Source organism: Phacochoerus africanus, chromosome 4, assembly GCF_016906955.1.
Source record: "Phacochoerus africanus isolate WHEZ1 chromosome 4, ROS_Pafr_v1, whole genome shotgun sequence".
In the NCBI taxonomy this organism is placed as follows: Eukaryota; Metazoa; Chordata; class Mammalia; order Artiodactyla; family Suidae; genus Phacochoerus; species Phacochoerus africanus.
The window spans coordinates 34,110,620-34,127,379 of NC_062547.1; the positions used below are offsets into that span (position 1 = coordinate 34,110,620).

The 16,760-nt window shown below is 41.3% G+C and overlaps 1 protein-coding gene across 1 annotated transcript in view; it reads left to right on the forward strand.

Moving 5' to 3' along the window:
* The first annotated feature begins 617 nt into the window (after window positions 1-617).
* The window catches only part of BDNF (brain derived neurotrophic factor), a 55,408-nt gene continuing 39,265 nt past the window's right edge, over window positions 618-16,760 (forward strand). Inside the window, exon 1 of the mRNA XM_047776108.1 lies at window positions 618-934. Within this exon, the coding sequence (XP_047632064.1) occupies window positions 932-934 (3 nt within the window). The 5' untranslated portion in view covers window positions 618-931. The remainder of the gene's footprint in view (window positions 935-16,760) is intronic.

The following is a 16,760-nucleotide window of genomic DNA, read 5'->3' on the forward strand; positions in this document are numbered from 1 at the left end:
CCCTAAGAGGGAAAGGGAAAGTTGCAGGGCTGATGAGCGCTTCGACGCAAATAGTTGTTCCCAAGGACAAGTCACTCACCCACACCCCCTCCTCACTTAGCACCCCCATCACCACTCACGACCTCATCAGCTGGAGACCCTTAGTCATTGGGGAAGGGGGAGGGGCATGAACTTTTCTAAGAAGTTTCCTTTTTACCAAGGGTGTCATAGTGAGTTGATCGCGTAAACAGCACGGATACTCGTTGTTGCCGCCCCCCTCTCGCCCCCTCCCCCTGCGCTTTTCTGGTATTATTATTAAAGCGGTAGCCTGCTGGCGCTGTTAAGCAACAAGTTCCCCAGCGTTCTTCCCGCCCAAGCCTGACTAGGCGAAGGTTTTCTTACCTGGAGACAGGGAAATCTCCCGAGTCGAGCTCAGCTTTCCCAGAGCCCCCGCTGTGACCTGAGCAGTGGGCAAGGGAGCAGTGGGAAGACTGGGATATTTTTATAAGGGTACCCTGAAACTCCTCACTTTCCCCGGGAACTTTCTGTGCCAGGACTCAGTGACCGGCGGTTGGGAGGCAGCCTCAGGAACCTCCTGCTATATAGCAGGGCACTTGGGCAGTCATTGGTAACCTCGCTCATTCATTATAATCACGTAAGAACTCAAAAGGAAACGTGTCTCTCGGAGTGAGGGCGTTTGCGTAAATCTATAGGTTTTTCAACATCGATGCCAATTGCTTTGTCTTCTGTAGTCGCCAAGGTGGTTGAGAGTTTAAGCTTGCGGATATTGCAAAGGGTTATTAGATTCATAAGTCACACCAAGTGGTGGGCGATCCACTGAGCAAAGCCGAACTTCTCACATGATGACTTCAAACAAGACACATTACCTTCCAGCATCTGTTGGGGAGACGGGATTTTAAGACACTTGAGTCTCCAGGACAGCAAAGGCACAATGGTAAGTAGCATAAACCCTGCATTATAATTGAAAAATCTTGACATGTTGCTTAACAACGGGCATATCACAGCTCTTCCTAGCACTTCACACGCCAAAGAACAGCAGCTACTCAGGCCAGGAGAATCGCGTTTTTACATAGTGCAACTTTAATTGGAATCATTTGAGATTTAACATAGCAATGTGGAACTGCGTGGAACAAACTTGGAGCTGGGGTGTGTGTGTGTGTGTGTGTGTGTGCGTGCGTGTTATGTTGGCTGTTCAAGGCTGATGCTTCTCTTACAGCCTTCTTGCATTCCATTCTTTGCCTCTATGTGTGTGGTGTATGAGCATATTCTATGATTTATATGTGGGCATGTAATTGACATTTGCAAGAAGGTTAATTTCCATCTAAAAACAATAATGCTACTAGGAATTGGGGTTAGGGGGTGGAGTGGGGGTAAGAATGGGATAGAGACTGGGAGTTTGGGTGCAGATGGGGGTGGGGTTGGTGGGAGAGGAATAAGTCAGAAGGGCATATCACGGGTAATGGGTAAGCCTCTCATAGAAGAAAAGGGTCTCATCAACATGTGATCAACTATTAACAGGATGGCTTTGGCAAAGCCATCTGCACGTGACAAAACGTAAGGAAGTGGAAGAAACCGTCTAGAGCAATATCAAGTATCACTTAATTAGAGATTTTTTAGCCTTTTCCTCCCGCTGTGCCGGGTGTGTAATCCGGGAGATACAAGCCCATTCAGCACCTTGGACAGAGCCATCGGGTTTGTCCTAGATGGTGGTACCCCAGGTAGCGGTCTCGGCCCCGCAGTAAGCCAGCCCCGTGTCGCCCTTAAGAAGCGTTTTTTCAGAGATTCGGCTCACACTGAGATCAGGGCTGAAGAGAGAGATTTTGGAGCGGAGCGTTTGGAAAGCGAGCCCCAGTTTGGTCCCCTCATTGAGCTCGCTGAAGTTGGCTTCCTAGCGGTGTAGGCTGGAATAGACTCTTGGCAAGCTCCGGGTTGGTATACTGGGTTAACTTTGGGAAATGCAAGTGTTTATCTCCAGGATCTAGCCACCGGGGTGGTGTAAGCCGCAAAGAAGGTAAGCACCGGGGCGGGGACCCTCTGCAACCCCAATTTTTGAGCTATTTTGATACTCGATCTTTCCGAGAGGACGCGCGATGGAGGGGAGGAAGTAGAAGGAGAGAGTAAGAGGGGGGTTGTTTCTTGATATTTGCCTAGTTTGAATTGCCCTAGGTGAGAGCCTTGGGGTGAAGCGAGAAGGGGGATGGGGAAGCTCAGTTTTCCTGCGGATATAATGAGTTTAGTTAACTTGGACCTGCAAATGTCTGATTCCAATGTAAGATTTCTCTTTCTCCCCTTCGCCTCCCTCTTTTCCGTTCTTTTTGCCGGTGTGTGTGTGTGTGTGTGTGTGTGTGTGTGTGTACAGTATGTTCATTACTAATTATGAAGCTTTTACACAACATTCGATTTCCTAAATTTTGACTTTGTACCATTTAGAATCAGGCAGTGGAGGTGGTGTGCAGTGAGAAAAGGGGAGGTGGAGGTTAGGGAAAGGGTAGGAGGTAACGCTAAATCTCCAACACGAAATGAATCAAGGTAATTTCAGCTCTTCTAGGCAGAAGGATTCATTCTCTCTGTATCCCTCCCTCCCTCCGTCTCCCCCCTCCCGCCTTCCCGCCCCCCCTCCTTCCACCCCGCCCCCTCCTCCAGCCTCCGTCCCTTCCTTATTCTATCTCTTCCCCTCCGTCGCCCTCGCGCCTGGCTGGATGTTTCTTTCTGTTTTTCTTTTTCTTTCTTTTCTTTCTTTCTTTCTCCCCCCCCCCCTTCTTTCCTCCCTCCCCACGAGTTTTTGGGCGCTGGCTTAGAGGGCTCCCGCTTTCTGAAGGGAACGTGAGCCGCCAAGACCGCTCTCTGCTCGCTCGCCGGGCCGGATGCCTCAGTGAGCCCAGGTCCGAATCCGTCGGGATAACTAAGGAAAAAGGGCCTCTGCTTGGGAGGAGAAGGTCCTTTACTGTCCAAAGAGCCAAGGAGTGGGCCGGGGGTGGGGGCCTGGGCGTCTGGAAGCACTGGAGCAGAACACTCGTAGCTCCGCGCAGTGGCTGACCAAGCCACCAATCAGCTAGGCGCACAGACCGCCCAGCCACCGCGAGGTTACACCCGGAGGCGCGTGTAGAGGGCGGTCGGCTCGCCGCGGGGCCGCCGCCACCGCCCGGGTGGGCCGGGGGGCGGGGGTGATCCTAGCTGCTCAGAGCCTCCCAGTCTTCCGTTCCACCTCTCCGCCACTTGGGGACCGCGAGCGGCCGGAGAGCTCGGCAGCGTAGTCCTGCCTCTCCAGGGAGTCCAGGGACTTGTGCGCCCCTGTGAGGGGGTGCACCGTCCTCTCTACACTCCTACGACCCTCAACCCACCCCTTTCCCGGGCCTTTTGTTCTAGCCGCTGGGCCAAGCCCCGTGGCAGTTTTCGCCCCAGGGCTTGGGCGTTCTGGACTCCTCCTTCCTGGATCAGCCCTTCTTAATTGAGAGGCGAGGTTTGGGGGGCGGGGGGGGGGCTTAGAGGAAAACCTATTTCCTAAACTCACTGGACTATTCTAGCGAACGAAAAAAGAAAGAATCCCAACTCTGCTCAGGTGGAAAGGATGGATTCGTAGGCAACGCGAGGATATTGTGAAGATTTAGAAGGAAAAAAATAAAAAAACAGGCCCTAGGATCAGATGAAGGTGATAGGCTGCTCGGTACACAAAGAGAGCGTTGGGCAGGGTTTACGGAGCAAGCCTGCAGCGAATGGGGCACAGATTGTTCCGAGATCCAGTCATTTTCTCAGTCAGATCTACGCGCAGGGAGGGGAGAGGAGGGGAGGGGAGGGGCTGCGAGGGGAGCGAGGCAGGAGGGGCTGGGCTTGGGGGCGGGGGGATTTCTGATCAGTCTGATGCAATTCCAAGCGTGCTGCAAAGGAACTCCAAGGAGTCCGCATCACCATCGCCACCCACCCTTCCCAGATGGTGCTGTTTTAAATACGGATCTGCAGGGCCGAACGCAGAACTGGGAGATTTATTGCAAAATCCCAAGAAGGAGGGGAGCGGGGAATGGAGGGGCAGAATTTAAAGGTGCAACGCTTCCTTTTCCCCAAATCAAGCGGCAACCGGTCGGCATTTCTTTTTCCTGTCTGCCTGTCTTTGGATTCCAATTCACCAAGAAAGAGGTGTAAATATTGTGACATTTTGAGTCGGCTTGATGGATGAGAAAAAAATCATCTGTCACTCTAAATCGCAGAGTTCCCTCTCTCCTCGAGATGCCTTGCTAGCGAATACCCGCTGCTGCCTAATACAGTTGCTAGGGCTTCAAATGAATGCATCGTTAAGGGAATATTATCCTTTTAGTCAATTTGCCAATTTATCTGACAGTCGAACTGAGAAAATTGTAGATTTCGCGTCTTTGGGAGACTAGGAGGGGAGCTACTTAACTAAATTTATAACCTCGAGATCTTTAACAACTTAAACAAACCTCAAAAGTGTCACGTCATCCTCTTTCACACGCGCACACATACACATCCTCGACATGATGAAATGGTTTCGCCTGAAGTGTCGTGAAAATGAGTATCACTTTAAGAATGGTGCACCTGATATTCACAGTTGATGTGTATTTACATAGAGCTCTTCAGCACGAAGGCAAGAAATTTCAACTGTCCTGTTTGACACCAGACAGAAGATTAGAAGGTGTTAAAAAGGAGAGGGGAAGAAGGAGGAGGGGGATATTTTTAACCTTAAAAAAAAAAAAAAGAACTCCAACCTAGCCTACTTTTGAACCCTCTGGTCCTTCATATTAATATTTCTATGTGTGAGATTTTAGCTTGGTCTAGCTCCCCCAATGGAATATATCAGTATTGATTCAGATGAAAATGTATTCATTTTGCCTGTAGCTTTTTCAGTGTCATTGATAGTAAGACCTACAACACAGCAATTTTTGGAGGATAGAAGAGAATGTCTGAAAGAGCTTTGCAAACTGGGAAACAGACACTCCATAAGAGGGAGGTGCCACTGTGTCATTCTCTTTGCATATAGCATTTTCATTTGATTGAACCAGAGTGCTAGTTATTTCTAAATATCATTCAATCTATATGGTAAGGCAATAAATGGGATTTTAAAAGCAAGCTTCTTGTTAGCTTAGGAACTGTTATTTGTAAAATTGCCTAACAATGTAAAACGGAAAGAGTAACTTGAAAAGCTCTAAAATCAAAATACATAAGCTTCTTCGTTCATTTGCCAGATTCTTTCCCTATCAAATCTGTAATCTATGTTCTTAATAAGAGGAGAAGCTAGTGAATTTACTTTCTTTTCTTTTCCTGGCCTGTCCTCTAGGGGAAGCTTCGTATGAAACAGCATTCCAGTATCAGGCAATGTGAGGGGCAGGGGCCTAGATGACCACAAAATAGTCAGCCACAAAAACCAACAAATAGAAGTGAGGGGGAAAAAAATCAGCATTGAGGCATGATTTACAAAGGGTTTTTATTTTTAATTCTGTAATTTGGGGATGAAGCTCCAACTTGCTCAAATAACATTCATTTGATCAGACTGCTTACAAACTGTCAGTTAAAATTATGTCTAACTGAATATATTTTTTGTTAAATATACTCCTGCCAAAGACCAGTAAAGCTAATCTTTGCCTTTAATTAGGAAAAACTAATCTAACCATTTAAATGATTCTAATGAATATGAACTGATATAATCTGATTTTGAAATTCTGCTTAAAACTAAATTTGTTCTAAAAAGCACTGACTTGCCAGAAAAATATCTATTTTTGTAGCTTTCTTTTCACTCTATGGATAATTAAATGAGTTGCCTATTTTAATTTTACAACTGCTACCTCAGAAGTATCTCAAATTATCTTTCTTTGGCTGGTATCTTTCTCTGCTGATCTGCTACGGTTGTGCGTGTGTGTGTATGGATGTGTTTCTCTGTGTTTTTCTAGTGAATTTAACAAGCAGTGTGTCTCTTAATTTACATGTCATAATCCATGTAAAGAACTGTACGTGGCATTTAATAAATAAAAATAAACATTACCATATAGTGAGAGCTTACCATTATTGAATCCTAAGGAAATGGAGAGGGGGTGTTGACTTGAAAGGGGGAAAGAGTAAATTCTTAAACAGTGAAAATGTTCTCTCTCCCTTTGGCTGAAGGGTGACTATTTCAAAAATATGAAATCTTTCTTCTTTTTCTTTGGAAGTTAAAGCTACTGCTTTAACAAGTGTGTCTTGAGAAAGACTAAAGCCTAAAACCCCAAAACATCATGGTGCAAAGTCAAAATATTAAATTCTTTATCCCTGCCTCCCATTCTCATTTGGCAATTTTTGGAGTGTTCCTTCTGAGGTTTTTAAAGTTCAGGTGGACTTTTTTCCCCCTATTTTTCTAACATTCTAAAAGAGTCCTATAAGTAATTCTGCTTTAATGAAGACTCTATTTATATTTCCTAGAATAATATTTTATATGGGCATAGTGCTTTGAAAGTTCTTCACTAGTTTCCTTATTTGACCTCTTCAGCCACCATATTAGAGGAGGAATTATTAATCACCTTGTACAGATGAGGCAACTCAGGTTCAGAGTTTCCCAAGACATATTGCCAAGAAAAGGTGAGGACGGACTCAGAATCTATTTCTTCAAATTTCAGTGACTATACTTGCATCTCTTCAGACCATGCCACCTCAAACCCCACTCAGGCATCTGCGGGGATTATAGGCATTATTTCCTTCTGTTTTGATTTATTTAATTTTAAAGAAAAAAAAGTTATCTACAAATATTTCCCCAAATTCTGTAGGCCTAATGGGAAGTGTTGTTTACTAGTCTATGACCTCTTTCTAAGACATTCCTGCACTTTCCCTCAATCGGAAATCAGAGAAGGCAGGGATCTTCCCAGAGCTGACACTCCATATAAGGCATAGCCACTAATTACCAAAGAAACCAACACAGGGAATAGGAAGAGTCAGATGCAAGAAGCACTTGACTTTTACTTGAGAGCCGTAGACCGTCACTTAGCCCAGCCCATATCTGATGCATGAATTCATGCTGGCTTGTCTTTTCCTCCCCTCTGGAATTTCATCCCAGTCCTGGATGCCTGGGATCTTGCTTATCTTGGTAGATACTTTGATGCTTATGGGGATCATGAGCTTGACAGGCCATTTCCCGTTTGTCTGAAGTATACTTTCTATAGAGACTCTAATATTCATAATTTTATTCCATAAGCACCAGTCGACAACCTGTTAACGTGTCAAGAACTGTACTGAAGTCAAGAGATTTAGCAATGAGCTAGACTACAAGGTACCTATCTCGGTGGAACTTACAGCACAGAGAACCAACTTGTCCTTTAATTTTCTCTATTCCCAAGGAGAAGACTTCTCGATTCTTAGCTTTCTCAGGAGAACACAGTGAACCAGATTAAAAGCCTGAGTTTGAGCTTTGCTCCCAACCTATTGTCAGTAGCTGGAAAAATCATTTAGTCCCTCTTGATCTCTTTTTCCTCACACATAAAACAAGGAGGATATTCTTAGGATAAACTCTAAATTCCATCTTAGCTCCAAATTTAAGTGATATGATGGATAAATTTTTTCTTAGATGATAATAGGGCCTAAGTCACCCTAACCTTTGATGATTTACAATTTTGAGTGCTACCAATTTAAAACTTGTTTGTTAAAGAAGTATATTATGAAAAATCAAAGCAACTTATCTGAACCCCACACAGAAAGAATCCAGATACTGAACCTCTTGTTTTCTAAGAAGTGATGACTTGGGAAGTTTTAATTTGAACAATGATCTCAAACTTCTACAGATTATTCTTTAAAGGGATGGGATGATGAGAGAGTCACTATCAAATTAAATGCTTATTTCTTTGTGCAAGCTGAAATTTTCATTTTTTAAGTCATTATCTTCTAAAAATCAAAGATATTACACCCTGAAATTGTCTGGGCCTCATGAATAATGCATTATATACACATGGTAATAGATAATTAGATGGACCAACCAGGAGAAACATGAAAGGGAGCTGGTAGCCCAAGGATTGCAGAAGGTGTGTGGGCATTTTGACATCCAGGAAATGCTATAGATCTGTCCTTAGCTAACTCAGCCTGGTAGAGATAATTAAGAAAAATGTGGGTGTAGAAAGGCTGCAAGCCATTCCCTGGGATTGGCTGAATTGCTGCAGTAGTTCAAAAACAATTGGCACAGCCACCCACACTGGACATGATTGCCCTTTGATGAGGCAGCTATTGACTTTTATAAAGATGCCATATTTAAAATAACTTCTGATGCACTCGGGATGACATACATCATTCTCGAATTCTATTTTAGACAAATGGTAAAATATATTCCCAAAGTATTAATTTAAGAACCGAAAGCTTTAAAGTCAAATTTCTAAAAATCAGCAGTTTAGCAATATGTGACCTCTGCATTTAAGAGTTCAGTCCAAAGCTAGGAGAAGCCCGTGGCCTGTGTAAGACATTTTGACCATTTGTGAGCATTTTCTGGATCACCTCAGGAGGTAGAAGGTACTTTGCCAATGTTTTTAACCTCTGAGTGAATGTTAAATGCACTCAAAAACCTTCTCACACTGGGAAAGGGAAACCCAATCAATTGCTCGAAACAGCAGAAGAAAATGCTCTGAGATCTTTGTGCCCAGAGTATACGCTATGATGTTGTGGAATGCAGAATTCCTTCAGAATATGCTAAACCTCATACTCCTCAGCACCAGAAGGAGTTGGAACTGATTTGTCTTATCTCCAGCTTCAAGGAAAATAGCAACTACCTACTATCCCTACGTGATAAGGTGACTGTGGGAAGAAATACCTAAATTGGGTGATTATAAAAAGGCTCCGTAAATATCTAAAGCCTTTGGGAGAGGACATAACAGAGTAAGGGAATAGAAAAAAAGAGAGGGAACATGAAGAAAATTGAGCAGAGAAATGAAAAGGGAAACCAAAATGCAGTTAGTATTATATAGGGGTTCTTGCATAGATGTGTCCTCTGAGATTACTCCTCCAGGCCATTTGTCCTCTGAGCCTGATCTCCACTGTCCATGCTCATTGTTCTGGTTACGTGGTAGGAAACAATGATTTCTTCTGGTTTTACCTTCTTCCTCCTGTAACAGCTTCTTTTCCTCCCAACAACTTCCATAGTCAGTGTTTAAGAATGGCCTTGTTATGGAGTTTCTGTTGTGGCGCTTCAGAAATGAATTCAACTAGTATCCATGAGGATGTGGGTTCAATCCCTGGCCTCACTCAGTGGGTCAGGGATCCGGCATTGCTGTGTGCTATGGTGTAGGTCATAGACATGGCTTGTGGCTTGCTGTGGCTGTGGCTTATGCTGGCAGCTGTAGCTCTGATTTGACTCCTATCCTGTAAACTTCCATATGCCACAGGTACAGCCCTAAAAAGAAAAAAGAAAAAAAAAAAGAAAGAAAAGAAAAAGGAAAAAAAAAGAATGGCCTTGTTATTATTTCTTATTGGGATTTGTTGGATTAACATGGGCTTTGTAACCATTTCTGTGCCATGGGCTTTGATCCTCCAGCAGTCTGGCCAAGCCTATAAACCCAGAATAATGTTTCTAAATGAATGAAACTTTAAAATAGAAGTTTATAAAGGAAGCAAATTACACTGAAATATGGTTATAAAAGTATTTTAAAAGTAGATTGTGTGATATGGTTATATACATACTTTCTTAACGCGCTAAATAAGATCTAGCAGAAGGGTGAATACTGTCATTTTGCAGTAGTGATATACATTAATGTCTTTTGAGATATCTGTAGCAACTGTCATGTGATATGAAGGTGAATGTGATTTCTATTGGTGGCAGAGTCTGGAAATATTACTGTGTGGTATTTTCTAATCCTATTTGATGGGAAACGGGGCACATATTAAGCAGAGATTCCGCATAGATTCAGAAATGTTAATTGAGTCTCCTCCTCCCTTTTAATATTAGCCATTGAATTTTCCTTCCTGGCAAAAGGAAACTAGCATTTGGAGAAAACTTTTAAAATTCACTTTTGCCATTAGATAAATTGTCAAGTGGCGAAAGAACCAACCGATGACATGGCTAGGGGATAGCAGACATGTTTCTATTGGTGGCGCTTGCTATCCCTCTGAAATTTATCCGTAGTATCATCAGCATAATCCCACTGCCCTAGAATCTATCACTCCATGGAAAGAGAGAAAAAGTTCAGACTCTGTTCATTAACTCAGTGAGCATTACCTCAGATTCCTGGTGTGACTTCATTAACCTGTTGAGTATTGTCATTTCCGTCATTACTTCATTTCTGTCATTACTCTACTTTGGGAAAGTGTAAGCAAATTATGACGGGATGGGAAAACATTCATTTTGCATTTATCCAGTGTTAAATTGTCTGCTTTGCATTTGACATGTACTGTTTAACCCTCAAAGCAACTCTCTGAGATAGAGTATATGCTAATTGTATAAATAAGGAAATAGGAGCTCAGAGAGTTTAAGTTATTTATCCAAATTTATACAACAAATCTGAAACAGAAAAGCTAAAAATCAAACCTAATCTTTTCTGGTTCTAAAGTTGATTATAAAATCACACTCCCTATCAAATAGCTACCACCCAGATTTGATTTGGGCCTCCCATTGTCAGGTTTGCACATTCATGTTGTTAAGAGAGCTTCAACACAACCCTTTGAGATGTCTGAGAATCTCAAAATCAGTGGCCACAAATGCTGCTTTAGAATGATATTGAATCTTTGCTAACTAACAGAAAACTTTTAAACTACTAATTGTCACCTATCCTTTTTGAAGCCCTGCTATTACGGTCACAATATGGAGAGAGTGATACTGCTTAAAGTGTATGGGGAGGATAAAATAAGTTAATAATCAAATCTAACTTTATTGAGTTCTTCGTGGTGAGCATTCTGTACTTCCATAGTTAATTGAACCCTCACTATGATTTTTCTAGGCAGAGATTATTAGTATTCCTATTTTAAAGATAAGGATATCAGGCACTATTAATTAGTTAACCTAAGCTAAATTAGCAGAGCAAATAAGTGGCAATGCTTGACCCAAACCCAGGTCAGTCTAACTCCAAGCCTTTTATTTTAATAGGTAAACTAATCTGTAAGTGCCAACACAATCTTAGCTGTTCTTATTATAATTGTTGTCATGTTTAAAACACTAGGAAGAGAGAAGATTGTCCAGAAATAAGTATGTAGTCACTGAAGGGAAAGATCAGTATCTGGAACTTGTCACCTGCATGTTCTTCCTTCCACTTACTTTAGTTTATTAACCCCATGGATGATGTCTGACTCCTTTCTTAACTTGTTTAGGGCAGTTCCAAGTTGGTTGACTTCTGAGAGTTATTGAGTAAGAAACGTTATAAATTGTTTAGATTAGGACTTAGTATGTTTAGAAGCCTTTTCATAAATTTGCCTTTTCAAACTGTTACTGGCTATAGCACTGCAGATGCTGTGAGGAGGAACGCCCTCTCCAAAAACACAGTGGATGACAAACCTCCAAAGCTAACATGTTGTTTACAGAGATGGAGAAGAGGATGGACAAGCACAATCCTAACCGTAATTACAAGGCTTACAGGCCCTGCTGGGGACTAAAATGTTTATTGGCTTTCCTTGTGCAATTTAACGTTCTTCCTCCCAAAGCCCTACTCCAAACTTGGAACTTCTCTGGAAATAGCATCTCATTTGGGAGAATGCCAAGTGTTGGTGTCTGAGTCTTTTGCGTCTTTGCACCAACTCAGAACTCAGAATACCAGCTCTAGTGACTAAGTGTGGGGATCGGCTGGGAAAGGGAGTTATACATGTACTTGGGCATCTTCCTGATAAATTTCGTCCACCTTCCACCTGCAAAGCCACTGTTAGAAAGGTGTGGATTTAGAGGAGGGATCGGATGCATACTGATAAGTTTAAGATAGTACAAGTCTTTGCAGAACTGCCAGAATCATGTAAGGAATCAACGGCGTAGAGACCTACAGGAAGACCTCATCCTGCCTCCATTCTGATCTATACAAGGAAGGATGGCCTGAACTCACAATGCATTTGCGATGTCTCAGGGCTCAGGAACCAGCTCAGCAGGAAAGGATGATCTTAAAGTCATTTTGGTGTATGAAAGCCTCATCAGCGATAACTATGTAATAGAAAAGATACAAGAGTATGCATCCTTACCTTGGCCCAAGGCTCTAACTTTAGAGGAAGTAACTACCTAAGTTCAAGTTTAGTTTACCAGCTGATACACAGTTCCCAAAAGCAGTCCATATTTAGAGGGAAAAAAATACCTTAGAAATGATCTAGTTCACAGTTTTCCCTAGTTTGATGAAATCACCTACATCATTTGTTCCTTCCAAGCTAAAGTCTGACTGTGCCACCAGGCTTGACAACCATGGCTTATAGCCCACTGCCCTCATTTCATTGAGGTGTATGCAAGTTAAGATAGCTCAACTTATTCAATGAGTATTTCTATGGCACTGATAGTTTTGATGTGAACAATCTTGGGCTAGTGAAGTGACTTGCCCAGGTCACACAGCCAGAGAGTGATAGAGTGTAAATTAGGACTCAAATTCTCTTGACCACTGAGGGCCTTAAAATCATATGATGTGACAATGACATTTCTCCTATTTTCCAATAATCAAAGGAAAAGAAAACAATTGACAGTCTGTGCAAGAGTTTAATTATCTTGGAGTTCTCGTCATGGCTCAGTGGTTAATGAATCTGATTGGGAACCATGAGGATCCTTAGCCCACTGGCCTTGCTGTGAGCTGTGGTGTAGGTTGAAGATGCGGCTTGGATCTGGTGTTGCTGTGGTTCTGGCGTTGGCCGGAGTCTACAGCTCTTATTAGACCCCTAGGCTGGGAACCTCCATATGCCGTGGGTGCGGCCCTAGGAAAGACCAAAAAAAAAGTTTAATTATCTTGATTTTCAAAATAAAAATTTTTTTATATAAGTTAGGTTAATATCTTAAATACAAACATAACTAACAAATTTTAATAGCATTCCAGTAAGACATTATTAATTTCAAATTGGTAGGACAAAACTAATTATACTATTTAAACTTCTTCAACACTCCACAGTTACTTTAAGATTATTGAGACACCAAGCCAAGATGAGTTGAAACCTCAAGTTTTCATTGTTTCCTATATAATTTCTTAGGTTTTTAGTTATTTCTTTTGGTTTTAGATTTTTATCTGAGGTTTGACAACAGCTTTATTTATTTATTGTTGTAGCTTCTACCCCTCTCACCCTAGAGAAACAAAAATTGATTTATTTCTCTTAAAATGATCAAGAAATAAGGAGGAAATTATAAAATTTCTTAAAATTCCTAGTCTTAAACATGTTAGGAAGTGTTTAATAACTTTGTATTTTTTAACTCACATCATTTTCCAAAGAAATCTTCTTTAAGACTGTTTCTTTGTACTTCACAGGATGTCTATATATATAATTCTGCTTTTGTGATTAATTTCTATTATTAAATACTGTTCTAAAGTTGAGCTCTTAATTGAAGGCTAAATTAGACACCTTATAAATTCTTTCTAGGAATGAAGAGCAAAATCATAAATAAATAACAATATGACTTATCAAAAACATAACAAAAAGTAAAATTAGAAAAAAATGTTAGTCAAGCAAATAGTCAAGAATATGTCAAACTTCGACATATTTTTTGAGATAAATTGGCATCATGTAGGTTAGCATGATTCTTTTTTATGGAATTCAACTTATTTTCACTTACTTTAATTAGTTTTTGTGTGCAGATAAAATGGAAGGCAATGGAAATTTGGCTTGCAAAGTAGTTCTAAGATGATCTACATCTACAATCTGGTTGTAATATCATAAAAATATGTTTATTATGTGAGAATGGTAATTCAAGTTAGCATTCAGTATAGACATAAAGCAATGAGCAATGCAAGCTAACTGCAGTTATTTATCCTGGGAACTTTTTTTTTTTTGCTAAAAAGGCCAGAATATATGATAGCATTGTCTCATTCTTCCCAAAGCCTCCTGGAAAACATGTCTATGAAATAAAAGATTCTCAGTGCTAAACATTTTACTGCATTTAGGAAAAGTATGACATTTGGTAATAAAGAAAGTGTTGGGTCTTCATATTTCTAATTCAGTATGGAGCCTATCTTGAGGAAAGCTGCCTGTGGGCTAAATGTACATCTCAGAAATATATTTAATTTGTATCATGAAGTCAAAATCTGACTTCCAAAAACAGATATCTAGTCCTATTCTCCCCCACCTCACACATATCACTCCCTCTCCCAGGTCATGACTACTGTCCAAGCAGAGAAAAACGAATTTCCCTTAGTATGTATATAGCAATAACTAAAATAATAATAATAATAATATATTAATTAAGGGGTCGTGGCTCTTTAAAGGTGTGGCTCTTCTTTCTCTCGCTCATTTCCCACTACCCCATCTCTCTCTCCTCACGTTTTTTGTTTTTGTTTTTCTTGTCTTTTTGCCTTTTCTAGGGCCGCTCCCTTGGCATATGGAGATTCCCAGGCTAGGGGTCTAATCGGAGCTGTAGCCACCGACCTACACCAGAGGCACAGCAACGCGGGATCCCAGCCCCGTCTGCAACCTACACCACAGCTCATGGCAACACTGGATCCTTAACCCACCGAGTGAGGCCAGGGATTGAACCCACAACCTCATGGTTACTAGTCAGGTTTGTTAACCACTGCGCCATGACAGGAACTCCTCTCCTCACATTTTATGAACTATTACATTTGTCCTATCCATTTATATCAACATCACCCTTTCTTGCTAAATTTATATCAACATCAACACACTTTCTGGCTAGATTCAGCAATCACCCTACTAGATTCAGCAATTCTTGGTACCCTTCCTAGTAGATTAAGGTTCCAGAAGTGCTTATTTAACAGCAAACACTCTTAGCAATCTTTTAGTCACAGAATCCCTTGACAGTTTCTCAAAATGATGTTATGAATAGGAAGTAAATGTTCTCCTCTTCTGCTCAGTTTCTTTTTAGATAAGTACTGATTTCATTTCATGTCTGGCTTAATTTCCTCTTGGGACTACTGGATTGATTTTGCAGTCACCATTGAATTGCCTCAGCCTGCCCTAAACAGACAACCATGAGTAGAGGGAATGATATTTCTGCTGATTCCATGCTCTTCAGCTGGGCTATCAAGAATTAGAAGAACCAAAATACTTGGTCACATTGGATTGAGATCATAATGGACATCTACCTGACAAATGACATCATCAATTACACTTGATTCTAGGAATCATGTAGGTTAGCATGATTCTCACTTATGGATTTCAATCAGTTTTACTCTAATTAGATTTTGTACACAGTCAAAAATGAAAAGAAATGGTTCAATTTCAGAGAAAGTCCAAGCTTCAGAAGCAGTGTAGTGTTTCATAGACCTTACCTTCTGAGAGATATTACTTCAAAATCAACACTTGAAAATATGAAAGCACTGTCCTCATTTAACAGTTAAAGGTCCACAACTTGGGACATTTAAGTGGAGAACAGAAAAATATCACTTGTTCTTCAATGATTTTGTTGAGAAGAAGTAAAAATGGAATGTCCTATTAAAGATCTGTTTTTTTTTTTTTTTGAAAAATGCTTCATCTGACAACTAAGGATAGAATATATAGCTTTGACATAAAGGTTCATCTTTTTGTAAAACAACCATGTCTGTCTCCAAGTTGCAAGGGAAAGATTTGTCAATCTGATCAAATCTTCCCTTTAGTTTTTCCCAACAGCTGTGTTCAGATAATTCATGACGCCCATGTTTCCTGAGCCCTGGATAGTTTCACAGACATGTCTAATACGGGCCTCCACATTTTCAGAAGAATATGGAGATCTTGGAGGAGGTCCAGGGTAGACTGAGGGAAATGATTAATGGATTGGAAGTTGGAGTTTATGAAGAAAGGTTGTGAGATCTGATTTCTCACTGGAGAAAAGTCTGAGTGGTGACTTAACACACGGAGGTTCATAAGCAGCTGTTCTCCATCTTCACTAAGGTTGGATGAAATGAAATAAAATATAAATTGCAGCAAGAGCCACAGTGTGTTTCAAGAAGGAACTTCCAAGCACTAGACTTGCTGGATTCTTAGAAAGATCCTTGGAAGAAGGATATGTCTGCTTGCCTGGTCTGCAGTGATAGACCTATGAGCAGTGAGGAAGATTAGATAATCTCTTAAAATTCCTTCTGGATTTATCTTTTATAAGTCTACCTAATCATATTTAGAAACATTATTTTCCTGAATTATGGCTCATTTTCTCCCTGCCATTACCTCCACCCCTGATCCCTCATCCTTTGTCTACCTTCTGTAAAACACTGCCAACCAAAGACGGCTAGGACACTAAGCAACTGTGGTGGGCACTCTCCAGCTGCAGCTGCCCCTCCAGCTTCGGGAACAGGTGTCTTATCCACTAGGGTCATGGTGATGGTCTTTTTATACACCAAACCCACAGCAAGGGAAAACAAAACCAAAGCATAAATTGCTGCTTTTAACTAATTCACAAGTGGCTCAGTGGATTAAAAGATAAATTTTATGTCTAAAATTTGAGCAGCTAAAGTGCTGAAATGTTCTTTGCTCATCTGCCCGGTCACAGTCCATAGAGTATTGTGTGGCAGTAGGGTTCAGCAAGTTTTCATCAGCTGAATGAATGGAACTAGGAATTGAAGGCAGTAAATTGAAGCTGAGAAGGCCATGTATTTCAGAGGTTTTCAAATGATTGTATATGTGAGACAAATCTAAAGCCCAATCTGCCACATATTGCCATTGAGAACTTTACTCCCACCAGGCCTGGGATCCAGAGGGCTTGGACAAGAGAGCCTCATGTATAA